Source organism: Cornus florida, unplaced genomic scaffold (assembly GCF_030987335.1).
Source record: "Cornus florida cultivar Cherokee Brave unplaced genomic scaffold, ASM3098733v1 CherokeeBrave_3.0.0_Hap2_Chr10, whole genome shotgun sequence".
NCBI classification, from domain to species: Eukaryota; Viridiplantae; Streptophyta; class Magnoliopsida; order Cornales; family Cornaceae; genus Cornus; species Cornus florida.
In genome coordinates, this window is record NW_026775580.1 from 71,110,322 (window position 1) to 71,125,329 (window position 15,008).

At 36.6% G+C, this 15,008-nt stretch overlaps 3 protein-coding genes across 5 annotated transcripts; 1 reads left to right on the forward strand and 2 right to left on the reverse strand.

Moving 5' to 3' along the window:
- Positions 1–796: 796 nt before the first annotated feature.
- Positions 797–2,822, forward strand: LOC132277826 (uncharacterized). Its single transcript, XM_059779668.1, has 3 exons — positions 797–1,198; positions 1,318–2,089; positions 2,632–2,822. The coding sequence occupies exons 1-3, from the start codon at positions 797–799 to the stop codon at positions 2,820–2,822; spliced, it is 1,365 nt and encodes a 454-aa protein (XP_059635651.1).
- Positions 2,823–10,124: 7,302 nt separating this feature from the next.
- Positions 10,125–12,090, reverse strand: LOC132279636 (transcription factor bHLH110-like). 3 transcript variants are annotated; one of them, XR_009471365.1, is made up of 4 exons: positions 11,779–12,090; positions 11,625–11,690; positions 10,862–10,916; positions 10,125–10,613 (listed from the first exon to the last, which is right to left on the reverse strand). XR_009471365.1 is itself a non-coding variant. In XM_059781661.1 (3 exons), the coding sequence occupies exons 1-3, from the start codon at positions 11,715–11,717 to the stop codon at positions 10,467–10,469; spliced, it is 279 nt and encodes a 92-aa protein (XP_059637644.1). In that variant the 5' UTR covers positions 11,718–12,090; the 3' UTR covers positions 10,125–10,466. The 3 variants fall into 3 exon arrangements, 2 of the variants coding, with proteins under 2 accessions (XP_059637644.1, XP_059637646.1); XM_059781661.1 differs by having other exon boundaries at positions 10,125–10,597; positions 11,625–12,090; XM_059781663.1 differs by having other exon boundaries at positions 11,625–12,090.
- Positions 12,091–12,281: 191 nt separating this feature from the next.
- LOC132277827 (uncharacterized) lies at positions 12,282–13,822 on the reverse strand. The gene is made up of 3 exons (XM_059779669.1): positions 13,340–13,822; positions 12,548–12,674; positions 12,282–12,397 (listed from the first exon to the last, which is right to left on the reverse strand). Exons 1-3 carry the CDS (start codon positions 13,820–13,822, stop codon positions 12,282–12,284), a joined length of 726 nt encoding a protein of 241 aa, XP_059635652.1.
- Between the last annotated feature and the right edge of the window lie 1,186 nt (positions 13,823–15,008).

Genomic DNA, 15,008 nt, shown 5'->3' on the forward strand with positions numbered 1-15,008 from the left:
GTGCACAAAAGAACCGTGGAACCGTAAGAACCGAATCGAACCGTGAGCTTCGATTTCGGTTCTCATAGTTTCGGTTCCGATTCCGGTTTTGATTCCAAAAATATGGAACTATGGCTTACGGTTCCAGTTTCGGTTCCAGATCCATGAGAACAGTTGAGAACCGAAACTGTTATATATATAGTTATATATTTAATTGTATATATTACTACTAATTACTGACATACATAACTTGGTTACTCCACTTCCAACAATCAGTCACTTATCACGTGGTCATCTGACTCATCTTGTCCTTTTGTTTTGTAAAGTTGCATATGTAAGAGCAAGTGGTGTGGGCAACACAAGTTATATATCTATTTTTTAAAAAGTAAAATGCCACGTAAGCTAAAAAGTAATAGTATGGTACTTTACTTTTTTTTATGCATATGTTCCATGGTGTGGAACCCAATTATCTCATCCTCTATTTATTATTTTATTAATTTAATTTTAAAATAAAATAAAAAATTCAAATTTGAATTTAATAATTTTTTGTCTTCTTCTTAACGGCTATATTCCCAATGGCTATATTCCCCATGGCTATATTTCAATTTTTATATAAACCACTCTTCTATCTTCTTTCAATTATGAAATCCACTTCTTTGCATTCTCAAGTACATTATTTGTTCTTTCAATTTCTATATAAACCACTCATTCTATTTTTTTTCAATTCTATCTTCTTTCAATTATCAAGTCCACTTCTTTGCATTCTCAAGCCCATTCTCTATTCTTTGAGTCTTCATATTTCTTATACAAAAAAACAATGGCTTCATCGTCACGAGATGTACCCGTCTCTGAGTCTATTTCTCCATTGAATTCGTCAGATTCAGATGGGGAAGATATTTTTGAAATCCATCGAAAAAGGATGAACGATGTGAGCAGATTATTATCGCCTGATAAGGTGCGGGCATTCTTTCAACCTCGTAAGAGAAAGTATATTAAACGTGATCGAGAGGAGGCAGCACAACGGCTACTCCGAGATTACTTTGTTGAAAATCCGATTTATCCACCAAACATATTTCGTAGAAGGTTTCGGATGCGACGAGAGTTGTTTCTTCGCATTTTGAATGGTGTTACAACATATGACGAATGGTTCATCCAGAAACCCGATGCCCTCGGTCGTATGGGGTTCACTCCTATACAGAAGATGACTGCTGCAATCCGTGTACTCGTATATATAATTTCGGCTGATCTTTGTGACGAGTATATAAAGATTTCTGAGCGCATTGCGATCGAAAGCTTGAAGAGGTTTGTGATGCTATAATTGCTGTGTATGCGAAGCAGTACCAACGCTCACCAAATGCAGATGACATTGCACGTCTGCTTCGAGAAGGGGAAGAGAGAGGTTTTCCAGGTATGCTTGGCTTTATAGATTGTATGCATTGGGAATGGAAGAACTACTCCACAGCATGGCATGGCATGCACACGGGAAGAAGTCATAAGCCTACCCTCATATTGGAGGCTGTTGCATCGAAAAATCTGTGGATCTGGCATGCTTTCTTTGGTATGGCTGGTTCACATAATGACTTGAATGTTCTCGATCATTCCCCAGTATTCAAAAGCATGATCAATGGTTCAATGCCTCCAGTTAATTACGTGGTAAATGGGCATCGGCATACAATGAGGTATTACCTATTTGATGGTATATATCCTAAGTGGGCAACTTTGATGCAGACCATCCCGCACCCAACAACAGTCAAAGAGAAATTATTTGCTAACAAACAAGAAACTGTTAGGAAGGATGTAGAACGGGCGTTCGGCGTGTTGCAGATGAGGTGGGCTATAACGCATCAACCGGTACTTTATTGGAATACAGAAGATCTAAACAAGATAATGAGAACGTGTATCATGTTACACAATATGATCATTGAAGACGAGGGCGAACACATTTTGCAATGGATAACTTCGACAGATGACTCAATCTCCCTTCCACATTACGTTCGAAACCCATCAATGTTGGCGGCACACATTTCCTCTCGCTTTAGTAGGATTCGCAATAGATCAGACAATGCTGATCTTAGGAGAGATCTCATGGAACATTTGTGGAATCAATTTGGTAATGAAGATGTTTAAATTTGTTGTAATTGAATAAAATGTAATTTTCATATTGCTGTTGAATAAAAAATATTTTTAAAAATATTTGTTTCGATTAGATTTGTTAAAAAATTTAAATAAACTATTATTTAAAGAAATATCTATTACATATATAAATAAAAATTACATTACACAGAGATAGAAAAAGAAAGAAAAAAAAATGTAATTTGTTTTTTTCCGTTGAAGCTGCCTTTTGTTTTATTTTCGTTGAAGCTGCCTTTTGCTTTAAACAAAGAAAAAAAAAAGTGGAGTATTGTCTAAATGGTTCTCTGTCTGTGGAGCATGATGTAGAGTGTGGTTGTAGGGCCCACAATAAAGTTGGTTAAATTCTTTCAGCATACCGTTCCATTCTCTTTCTATACTGACACCTCTCTCTCTATTTTGGATAGCGCCCCAGATGCTCTAAAGTTGTAAACATGACAAAGGAAAGGAAGTTAACCTAAACCTAACATATGAAAAAGGAAAATAAGGCGTTGGCGGCTACGTTTTGGGTTTTTGCTTTAGTTATAGACGGAGACGTCGGTGAGAAAGGCACGGCAGGGGCTTTGAAGCATGTTATTGGCGACGACGAAGATGGTGGTGGCGCGGGTTTTTGGGGATTTATTGTAGGAGTCGCCGAAGAGGCGGCCGAAGTCAGCGACGTAGCCGATGAGGACGACGGCGATGGCAGATTAACCACAGACGATGACGATTAGGGCACGGCAATGACAGACGACGACGACGGCGATGAGAGATTTATTATAGGAGTCTCTCAAGTTGCAGAGTCGAAGCCTTATTAAATATTAATGGCTTGCTTCCCAGTTTTTCTTGTTTTTCAAATGGTGCACTGGATATCCATGGAATTGGATTATCAATTGACTTATTCCAGACCATTATTGAATGACTACGGGCTGCTTGTTACTACTCCCGACTACAGATTAACAACTTTCTCTCTCTCTCTCTCTCTCTCTCTCTACACACACACACACACACACACACACATACACACACAACAGGAGAAAAGTATATAGTTAGGAACCGGAACCGATACTAATACGATTTTGGTTTAGGTTTCGGTTTCATTTTTAAGGAATCAGTGTAAACGGTTCTGATTCCGATTTAGATCAAAACAGTAAGGAATCGAAACCAAAACCGAACCAATTCCAACCAAAACAGCAAGGAATCGAAACCAAAACCGTGATCACTCCTAATTTTTAACATAGAAATGACATAAAGATATACGAAAACTATGCAAGTCTAATGTTGTTCAAGTTGAAAACTAACCGACTAAAAAAACAAAAAAGTGATATATAAAAAATATAAGGAGAAAATTTTAATATCATGACGTGTACTTTTTTTAAGTATGATATACTGCGCTGTAAAATGTAAACTAAATGTAATGAGTTGAAAAGTAAATGTTAGACAAGAAGATCTAGACTCGAATATATATATATATATATATATATATATATATATATATATAAAGATATACAAAAACAACAATCGTGATAGGAGAAAATATTTATATGTAAGTCTAATATTTATGTAAGTCTAATCGTGATAGGAGAAAATATATATATATATATATAGAAATCGTATTTCTTACGTTGCACACCCAGATCATTGAAATGGAGGGAAGTAATTGGTCTGTTGTTTAGAAACTATGCTGATTGGTAGTATTTTATTTTATTTTATTTTTAAGATAATTTCACTGACACTTCCTGAGGTTTAGCCAAATACCAGTCTAAAACATCTTTCGAAAATAATTGTTACTCATATTACAAACATTTGTTCCGTTCTTCACTCACACCCTAAAAGTTAGTTGACAAGTGTGTCAGATCACTTTTTACATGTAAAAAGACATTCTTACCCTTTGACTTTGGTTTGACCCATTTAATTATTTCTTTAATGATTGAAATGACATATTTACCCTCATTCAGATACTTAAATTACCTTCCATTATTTTAATGACATTTTTGCCCTTCTCTAACCTTCAAAGATCATCATTGTTCTTAGTTCCGGCGACCATCCCTAATCCAGTCCCAGCAAGAGCTTGTTAGATTCTATAGCTCAACCTTCACCATGGAAATTGCTGACTAAAACCTGTTACGGCGAGGAAGGAAGACGGTCCAGAGACCCATTGTTCCGAGCTTGACCACATGCCTCTCGCAGCGCCGCAGGACGGAAGCCACATTGTCTGAGCATGTTATTTGAGCATTATCGGTTGAGTTTTTACCGTTCACTGCTGTTGCCGAGAATGGGTCTTGTTTTCCCTGTGCTATTTTCCGGTTATATTTCTCTCACTATGTTTTGGTATCAATAACCAATGGTGGTAATAATTAATTGGAAGCAAAATGCCTAATTATTACAGTTGAGAGAGAGAGAGTATGGTAATGAACATGATAAATTAATCACTGAATCAATTTACTATTACTATGAACATGATAAATTAATTCCTGGATATTGATAATTGAGAATGACTATGTTGAGACTGAATTTTACTATTAATATGGGTATTGTTGAGATAGACTCTTGGATTCCAATGACATGCAGTGTAACACCAAATCATGTCCAAAATAATCAGTATTGGATCTCCATCCCCTTGAGATATTGAAATTAATATATATATATATATATATATATATAAGAAAACAAATCATTAATTAGCTAGATGTTATGAAGGTTCATGATATATGGATATAAAGAGAAATAGAGAGAGAGAGACAGCGTGTGCATTCGAGATGGTTTGATCGCGTTGGCCAAAATTCGAGATGGGAAGGGGCAGTTCTCAAATTTCAATTACATACTGAAACAAAAGGATTTCAATTACATACATTTATATATCAATAATATATAGATAAACATACATACATGTAACGATCTATTTCAAATGGAGATGACTGAAACAAAGGGATTTCAACAAATTAAACAAACAAATGCAAAAAAAAAAAAAAAAAAAAAAAAAAAATACACCCTAATTTTGGATGAGAAAGTGGAAGGAAATAATGTTGGGCATCAAAGTGGGGCAGGCGGTGATGTTGCAAACCTCGCCGGCGAGGAAGGTGTCAAGCCAGCGGCAGAGGTTCAAGCACTTTGCATTGTTCATCAAACCCATAACCCATAACCTGCTGTTGATTAAATCGAAGCTCTCTGTATTCGCCGGAAATGGTGGATCTAAATGAAGCTCGCTAGTGGAGAAGATAGTTAGTTTGGATGGAAGATGGTTTTGAGTTTGTGATAGTATGAAGTTTGGACTCTAGAATTACGACTCTGAAACTAGCTAGGGTTTCATGGTTTTGTTAATCCGTGGGTCGCATCTGTAGAGAAGAAAAAGAGTGGTTTTGATAGACAGAAAAAAGAGAGACAGACAGAAGCGTCCTTAAGGAGAGAGAACGTCCGATACAAATAAAGATAGTGGAGAGAGAAATAATGTGTTTGTGTATTGGCGGGAGAGTAGGTAGGTGAGAGTTTAATGAGGGGTGTAAGAGTCATTTATATTATCTGATATTTTGTATTAAATGTGATTAAAAAATTAGGGACAAACATGTCTTTTCTCACGTTTTTAATGGAGACAGCAACAGAAAAGTGAAATTGGATATAACTGATAATTATTTTCGAAAGATGTTTTACACTAATATTTGCCTAAACCTTAGGGAGTGTCAGTGAAATTAAACCCCCCCCCCCCCCCCCCCCTCTTTTTTTTAAACAACACAAGAACTGAAACAGAAAAACTATACCATAAAAGAAGCATCAGAAAATAGCGCCCTTGAGACATTCGAAAGGACAGAAGGCCAGTGCAGCAAAAGCCCCAAGACCTTTGGAGCAGACTTGCAAGCTTCATGAGCAGAAGAATTCCCCTCTTGAGGGATACATTGCAACATGATATTCTCACTTTGGCGAAGCAACCTCCGGCAATATTCCACAATGACACCCATGGACATCTCCAGCGGATAGAGATGCATGGCAGATTTGCAGTCGCCCTCAATAATAACATTGAACAAATTCTAATCCAAACATGCCTTAAGAGCCATACACAACGTAAACCTTCAGCCACTATAGCAAAAGGAACATGGGAGAAATAAATTGAATCAATTCTGTGCAACACACCCTTGTGATCACGTATAACCAGAGCCCATAGCTTTCCTTAGTCTTTGGGTTAAAAGATGCATCAATATTTATCTTAGTGACACCTTCAGGAGGAGGGAGCCAAGAAAAACAAGAGGCGATACCAGAAGTGGGTTGGGGAGATAAAAGGTGCACATAACTTTTAGCTGCCCTATGTTCAGAAAAATCTCGTAAGGCATAATCTAGAATTACTTTGGGATCAATCTTAGTTGAATGAAACCCCCAAGTATTTCTACTTTTCCATATATGCCAACAAATAAAAGCGACAAGACCCCCGCATTCAGGAAGAACACCACTCTCCTTCCAAATTTCCACCGGTGAGCACCATCGTCTGGGCCAAGGAATAGAACCAGAATTGCTAAAATCCAACAGAAGAGGACTCAATTTCCATACAATTTAAGAATAAGGACAAAGCCACAACAAATGATCCACTGATTTAGCATCAAGGTAACATCTCGTACATACCGAATTTTCCACCATCCTTCTAGCTTTCAAGTTGGTATTCACAGAAATCTTCTCATATAAACACTGCCACAAGAAGAATTGAACTTTCCTAACAGCCAAAATCTTCCAAACATCCTTCTACATGTTCATGAAATGAGAGGAATAACTACATTCAGTTTCTGGGGGAACACGTGTTTGCTTAGCGGCATTACATCCCTTTATGTACCGTAAAGCCACAAAATACGCACTCTTGACAGAGAAAACCCCTGACTTCGTCCAACCCCAAAACTTCCTATCTTTCGCCTGTCCAAACTGACGGGGACTTGCAAAATTTTCCCTCTATCACGGAGATTGAAAATAGTGTTGATAACATCCATCTTCCAACAATGAGTCGGCGCATCAATCAACTCAGACACCTTTTAGATTAATAACCCATTTCTCTTAGAAGAGATTTTAGAAGGAGCATTACCCGGTAACCAAGGGTCAGACCAAATATTAACAGACTGTCCGTCACCAATTCTACACTTTTAAACCCAAATTGATTATGGGTTTGGTGGCATTAAGATTCTCCTTTTACAATCAGATTACAGAAAAGTACCGTGTCTGAAATACATTTGTTTGAGAGTATTAACCAACAAAGAATTGTCCCCAATCTCTAAACGCCATGCCATTTTCGAAAGTAAGGCCAGATTAAAGGCTTTTAGGTTTCGGAAACCCAAACCACCATCGACCTTTTTCTCACATAGAGTATCCCATTTGATCCACTTCATTTTCGTGGAACTCAATTTCCTTCCCCACCAAAAATTAATCAAATTACTTTTAAACTTTGAAATCACTGACAGGGGGAGTTTAAAGCATCGCATGGAGTGATTTGGAAGCGCAGAAATTACTGACTTCACCAAGACTTCTCTACCTGCTTTGGACATTAAATTGCTCTTTAGGGTCTTCACTTTGGATGAGACTTGATCCATCAGAAAATTGAAGAAGGAAAATTTGGACTGCCAAAAATAGATGGGAGTCCCAAATATTTATTAATCCACCTTCCATTTCGGATTTCAAGAGTTCTACGAATTTGATCCTTCACATTACAATTTGTTTGGGAACTGAAAAATAAACTCCACTTTACAAAATTGACAAGTTGACCGGTCAGAGACCTATACCTCGAGAGAATGGCCTTCAGGTGCATGGCTTAAATGATATTAGCTTTACAGAACAATACAACATCATCAGTGAAAAATAAATGGCTAATGGGTCTGCAACCCCACCCAAGCGACACACCATGAATATGTTTCTTTTTTTTTTTTTTTTGCCGCTTCCTTAATCAGAAGAGATAATCCTTTCGTACAAAAAAGAAACAAATAAGGCGATAACGGATCTCCTTGGCGAAGCCCTCTAGACTAAAAGAACAGTGCCCCACTTTCACCATTAATAGAAATTGAATACGAAATTGTGATGACACATTCCATAATTACCTTAACCCAGCAACTTTAGAATCCCAATTTTCGGAGCATGTGGTCCAAAAAATCCCATTCCACACGATCATATGCTTTTGACATTGCCAGCTTCATGGCGAAAGATTTGTAAATTCGTCTCTTAGTTTTCAAGACGTGTAAGACTTCATGAGCTAAAACAACATTATCATGGATAAGACGATTGGGGACGAACACCGACTGATTTTCTGTAATTAAACCTGGCAACAAAATTTTCAATCTATTGGCTAAAACTTTCGAGAACAACTTGTAGATGACATTGCATAAAACAATAGGCCTATAATGAGAAATCTTGGTTGGAGTTCGAATTTTTGGAATGAGGCTCAGTTTGGTTTGATTAAGTGCCTTCAAAATGTGACCTCCTGCAAGGAAAGAATTAAAACCTTCAACTAACTCCTCTTTGACTAAATGCCAATTGGATTGGTAGAACAATGGGGTGATCCCATCCGGACCAGGGGCTTTGTACGGACCCATGGCTAAAGGGGTCTGAAAAAGTTATGTTTCAGAAGCTGGAGCGAGGATACTCTAATTCATCTCTAACGTGACCTTAAGCGGAACAAGGTCCCAAAACACGTTATCAACCGTAGAACCTGAGGCTGTAAATAAGTCCATATAATACGACTCCACTACCCTTCGAACCTCCGACCTAGAATCTCGCCATTGACCATTTGCGTCTTCCAAGCCCATAATCAAGTTCTTCCTGAATCGGAGTTCAGCTTTACAATGGAAAAATCGGGTGTTTCTATCACCGTGGTGAAGCCATTCAATCTGAGACTTTTGTTTCCAAAATAATTCCTCTACTCGCCAAGCTTCCCCGAGTTCTGTTTCCAATATGAAAATCTCAGCATTCTGATGCCCATCAACACAATCCTTCAGCTCTCTAATCTTGCTTTGGAGCTCCTTATTTTTCACATCCGAATTAAAGCCTTGAGTCCGACTCCACCGTTTAAGGGTGGATTTACAGTGAGCTAATTTTTGTTGGAGGGTGAATTGTTTGGAACCACGCACCGGATTGGTAGAATTTAATAATCATGATATGGACAAATTAATGAAACAAGAAAATATGGCGTTTTGATTCCATTTCAACTTGTCAACAATGAATAAAAACCTAATGCAATTGGCAGAAAAGCTGACTAATATATATATATTTATATATATAATGCTTTGTATATGAAACATCGATTTGACTACCAATTCAATACGATTGGCGTTTCTTTAAAACAATTCAACAACTCATTTGGCAATTGATTAATTAAGAGAGAGCTAACAAGGGAGAAGGTGACAGGATAAATAATTATAAAAGTAATTTATTGCTATGACACGATTGTCTTAGGAATCAATCAAAAAAAAAAAAAAAGAAATCCACCAAACTCTCAATTGACATTTTCTTCAGCTTGGATCTCTTTGTATGCATGGGACCTACACACGATTGTATAATTTTATACTTGTATATGTTTTACTATTATATATACTTGAGTAGTGTTATTTTATTTTGGCAATGTTTTTGGTAAATTGATTAATTTAGGACAGCCAACCTCACTTGAGAAAAAGTAATTTTTTTTTATTAAATCAATTAAGGAAGTGTCATCATGTTTCTTAGAATATTGCATAATTTACTATGGAGTACATACAGGCCCATCGTTTCAAATGCACTGAATAATTAAGAGAAAAAATAGCCCAAAGGGAGTTGATTCTCTCCAAGATGTAGGCCAGGTACGGCCAGGAGAATGCAAGCCCAGCCTATATTAGATGGGTTTTAGGCCTTTAGGGCTTACATGGAATAGCCCGTGGATTATTTTATTTTATTTATTTATTTATTTTTTTCTTTTCTCAAACTTTATTTTTTACCGTATTTGTTTTTAGGGCAAGAATGTAAGGGGTTAGAGGAAAAGATGAGGCTACAAAACTCAAACACGAACTGTCAAACATACATGTAGCAATCCAATCACTCAAACAATATTCAAAGAGAATTTAAAATTAAATTATTAGAAAAAATGTAAACCAAAACCCGACCGTGGGCTAAAACCCACGACCATAATGTTAAGAGCCTTGCACACTGTACAATATCAATATGCAAAATAGTCCTTGATCTTAAAAGTCTACATAAAAATCACTAATGGATCAAACTTGGTCCATCCTGAATCCTATTCATTCTTATAGAATGACCAACTTTGCTCCATCAAAGCAAGGCGCAGGGATATTTTTAACCCTTGATCTAAACAACTATGGACTTGCAAGCTTCAAATCACTTGATCTAGCCCTACTTTCACGAATATGTATCAATTCAGAGTACACATTTAATTAGGTGCTGGCACTGAACCTTTGGGGGCGGTCAAACACCTCCTCCCTCACAAGCAAGACAATGGCACCAGGCAAAGCCGTCGGCATATGAGATCTCGCTTTCGCTCCCCAATTCCATCCTCCCTCGAGCGCTGCCATTAGCATATGCTAAATGAGCCAACAGTTCCTCAAAAATTAGTGTAACATAAGGGTAAAATTGTATTTTATTCAAATTAGATGTACTTTTCAAAAGAAAGTCAGAAACGGATAAGTGAAAAGGATATAGGTTTAACATTTGGTATTGTTACTATTGTACTAGTTCAAGTTTTGATCATTTGAATTAGCAAATTGAGGACCCTAGCTAATAGATCAATCTTTGTGCCACCAATTAATTTCTTTTATAAATACTTTCTTACCTCTTGCATTGTTCTGTTCGTCTTGTTGCATGATGACTTTATATATGGGAAGAGTCTGAAATTATTTTTAAAGCATAAATTAGTGTACATAATATATCAACAGAGTCTAATGAATTAAAATAATCTAATTACCAAAAAAAAAAGAAGAAAGGCTATTTAGTTGTTGTTTTATTTATTTATTTTTATGTATCTTATTATTGTGTCTCTTATACAACTATTGCAGCATGAGACCTTCAATCTGGTACATAATTTCTCAGGTGATTAAGGTTAGGACTTAAGACTATATTACTTTACACGGATTTTTATATTTACATATAAGGCTTGCGGACACACACACAGACACACAATGGCTTTCAAGAATATTTGAAAAACACACCATTACGGTTTATAAAAATAGTTGGTACATATATCACAGTGTATTCTCCAAATTTTCAAAATTATGTCATACTCATAAAAGTGATTCATGTGACATCTAAAATAGAGGAATCATGAGGTCCAAAGTCCAATCCTTAAAAAAAAAGAAAAAAAAGAAAAAAAAACCACTAACATACTCTGCATGATGGTTCAAGTACCAAAAGCATATAAAAGCTTCATGCTTCAAAAAACCACTAACATACTCTGCATGATGGTTCAAGTACCAAAAGCATATAAAAGCTTCATGCTTCAAAATGTTCTCCAAACACACACACCATATATATATATATGGATAGATAATAGAAAACACACGCAGACACACACACACATGGGGGTTTGAGATTAGTACCTCGACCTGGTTTTGAAGGAATTTTATATATCCAATAGCCTCCATTAGTACGGATCCTGTGTCTGTCTGCAATATTCTCCCACCCGACCACATGCAAACATATTCAGTTTTTTTATATTAGAAAAAAGAACATATAATGTATTTTTATTTTTACCTAAAACAATCATGCTCTCTTGGGTTCATATCCTTGGCAATTTCTGACTGCACATTCCTGAAATTTGAGCTTTTCCTTTGGTATCAGGACTTTTAGATGAGAAAAGGACATATATGGCCAGTTTTCGAGTTGTTGGATGGTTGTGATTATTATTTGGTCAGGTCGGCTGACAAAAAAAAAAAAATATACCAGTGTAGATAGTGTCCATCACGGGACGCATACTGTGTCCTCTTATCCCAAATACACCCACACCGTCAAATACCTTCCTGACGGTTCCATTGAGCCTTTAATTCGACTTGTTGCTAATTAGGGGTATACTCAGATTTACGGTATTGATTATGCTGAGACGTTCTCTCCTGTTGCCAAGATTTCGTCTATTCGAGTTCTTATTTGTCTTGCTGCTAATCTTCACGTAAAAATTTCATAATAGGACCCAATGAAATAGATGAATCTTCATGTGTTTAGGGATTGCAACTGATGTGTTGGATACAAGACTATATGACTTAGCTAGCTAGGAGCCTAGGATTGTGATAAGGAGGTGCAAAAACACTACCTTGCCAAAAGGTGCTACCAACTGTTGAAGAGCTGCAATTCTGTCTCTTAATTTGTCTTTTCTGACCTGGTTATATACAGCATTTTCACATGAGCAAATGCAGATAAGTCACAAAGCATACACATGCACACTCATGTCAATGGTTCTACAATTATCCATTTAATTTGATAATTAAGAATACGATATCTTTATGGAGTATGATTGATCCTTAATCACCTTGAAGGGTGCACATGATGAGCATTTCCTCCAATCGCGATTTCTTTACGCCTGCTTGAGATGCCTTTGGCTCCAAAAAATTGCCCGGTCTTTTTGCTTCTGCAACTCCATTAGCAAAGGGAGATATCTACCAAAAAAAAAAAAAGGAGTAAAACTTGGCTCAATGATCATGAAAAATTCATCATATGAAAAGTCATATTAAAAAGGATGTTTTTCCTTGAAATGTATAGAGCTTAAGAACTTTTGCATATTAAAAGAGGAAGGCTTTTCTTTGATAATATTTTCTCCCAAAAGTATATATATCAAAAAATAAATTAAAGTATTGTAGCTTTTCGGTACTGATACAAAAATTAAAAATACAATAGAAAAAAACACAAGACAGTTAAAATCATTATAAATGCTACTATAGTGATAATCTTCTTATCCAATCAAGACTTGTGACTTAGTGGTCTCTTCTGAAAGGAAGAGAGTTCGCGAGTCTCACAAGAGCAATGCACGTGTGCGTGTAAGCATTAATGTTGCAACTTGCAAATAGCATTTCCTTTTCCTTTTTGTTCCAGGCAAATGATATTACTAGAGAATTTCAGATTATACATACATAGGGAAGAGGTATATAAGGAATAAATATTCGCTAAGAAAATTGATGTTATTCTTTCTCAGAGATTACAAAGATAATGACTATGATGTAGTTTGGAGTCGTTTATGTGATTATCAGTAAAATACCAAACTAGTTTCAAAATAGACTGGTACATGATAGTGTTGTTGATAGACACTGAAATTAAAGAAACACACCTTACATGGGAAATTTGATGGCCTATGACTTGATTGCTGCATATGATCAGCATCATCATCATAAGAAATACTCTCTTCAAAAAGGCCAAAATCATCATAAGAAGGTTCTCTTAAATTCCCATAAATTCTTGCAGAGGAGAAGAGATCCAAAGCCTGCAAGTTCGAATCCAAGGGGCTTGAAATTGACGAAGCCAATTGATTTGAGTTTGAAATATTCACCGTGGGAAAAATCTGGCTTTTCACTTTGATAGGTGTAGACACACTTCCTAAATTACTAGCACAGTTTTGGTCGTGGACCTTCGTGTAACTTGTTGGATCCAACTTGAAATCTTCTACATCTGATGAGCTGTTTATCATTTCAGTGAATTTTGGGTAAGAATCTGAGAGGTCATTTTTAATCCTTTCAATGGGTAATTCACGGGAAGACTGAGTGGTGAAGCTCTCTCCATTGCTAGCCCAGTGGAAGCCTAAGTTTTGGATCATGGGACTGTTGGAACAAGGGACTTGTCATTTTGCTGCCTTGAATCTCTAGAGTTTATGATGACCATTAATCCTGCACAATCAGTTAGAGTATAATTATATATATGTTTCTCCAACTAGAATGTGGCCATTCTCATTACAATGAATTGATAAATCAGAGAGTAACTACAAGCCCTAGAACTGCAAGGAGTAAAAAATATATATATAAAAAGGGATTAAATTGAACATCCAAGGTTCCTAGTTTGTTAGTTCATGGTATTTTAATTCAAAATCCATCTTTCTTGTAAAATCAATGAATCCAATCTTACTTTCCAAAAAAAAAAAAAAAAAAAGTATGTATTCTCTGGTTATTTAATTACTTCCTTTCCCTGGTGTGGAGGGAAAAAAACTCCCTCCAATAAGAAGCGCACACGTCACCACTACCCATATCTACATTCCAAGGACATATAAGGCCCATCATGCTCAAGCCCAAATTGAGGGTATTTACAGCCCAATACCATTGTTAGTTATCCTCCAACTTCCATCAAGGCCGAATCAAGAAGTCATCAGCCCAGCTTGTCGTCAGCCCAGCGTATGAGTATTTAACATCCGGCCTGTTACCCAAGCCCAGCCGGATCAAAATATATTCAGCCCAAGAATGCGCAAATCCTACCATTTGAAGGATTTACTGTAGAAGGAAAATTCGGATAGGAAGTTCTGTACAAGGCAATTTCTATGTATGGAAGATTCGACAATGGAAAGAACTCTATTAGAAAAGAATGGTTATATAGAAAGAATTGGAGGGCAAGCAACGCGAGTCCTACCATAATTTTGCAATCTTTTGTATATAAATAGAGGCTAAGACCTCCAATAAAGGATCAAGCAATTCCACACTTCTCTATACATTGTTCTTATTTATTTTTATTGTTTTTGAGTGAGTTGTTTTATTTTTCTCAGTCATTATTGGTTGAGCGAAATTTTGCACCTACACTTTGGCGCCGTCTGTGGGAAGCGTATACAAATATACTCCCACTTGTTCTTCAAATTAAATCTTTTAGTCGTGTCTGGAATGTCAAACGGAGATTCAGCAATGAATCAACAGATAGAACTGATGCAAAAGATGCGAGAAGAGTTCTTGCACCAATTTGAGACACTCCGGCAAGCAAACGATACGAGTGTCGCCCAGATAGCTGCGCTTCAGCAGCAGACT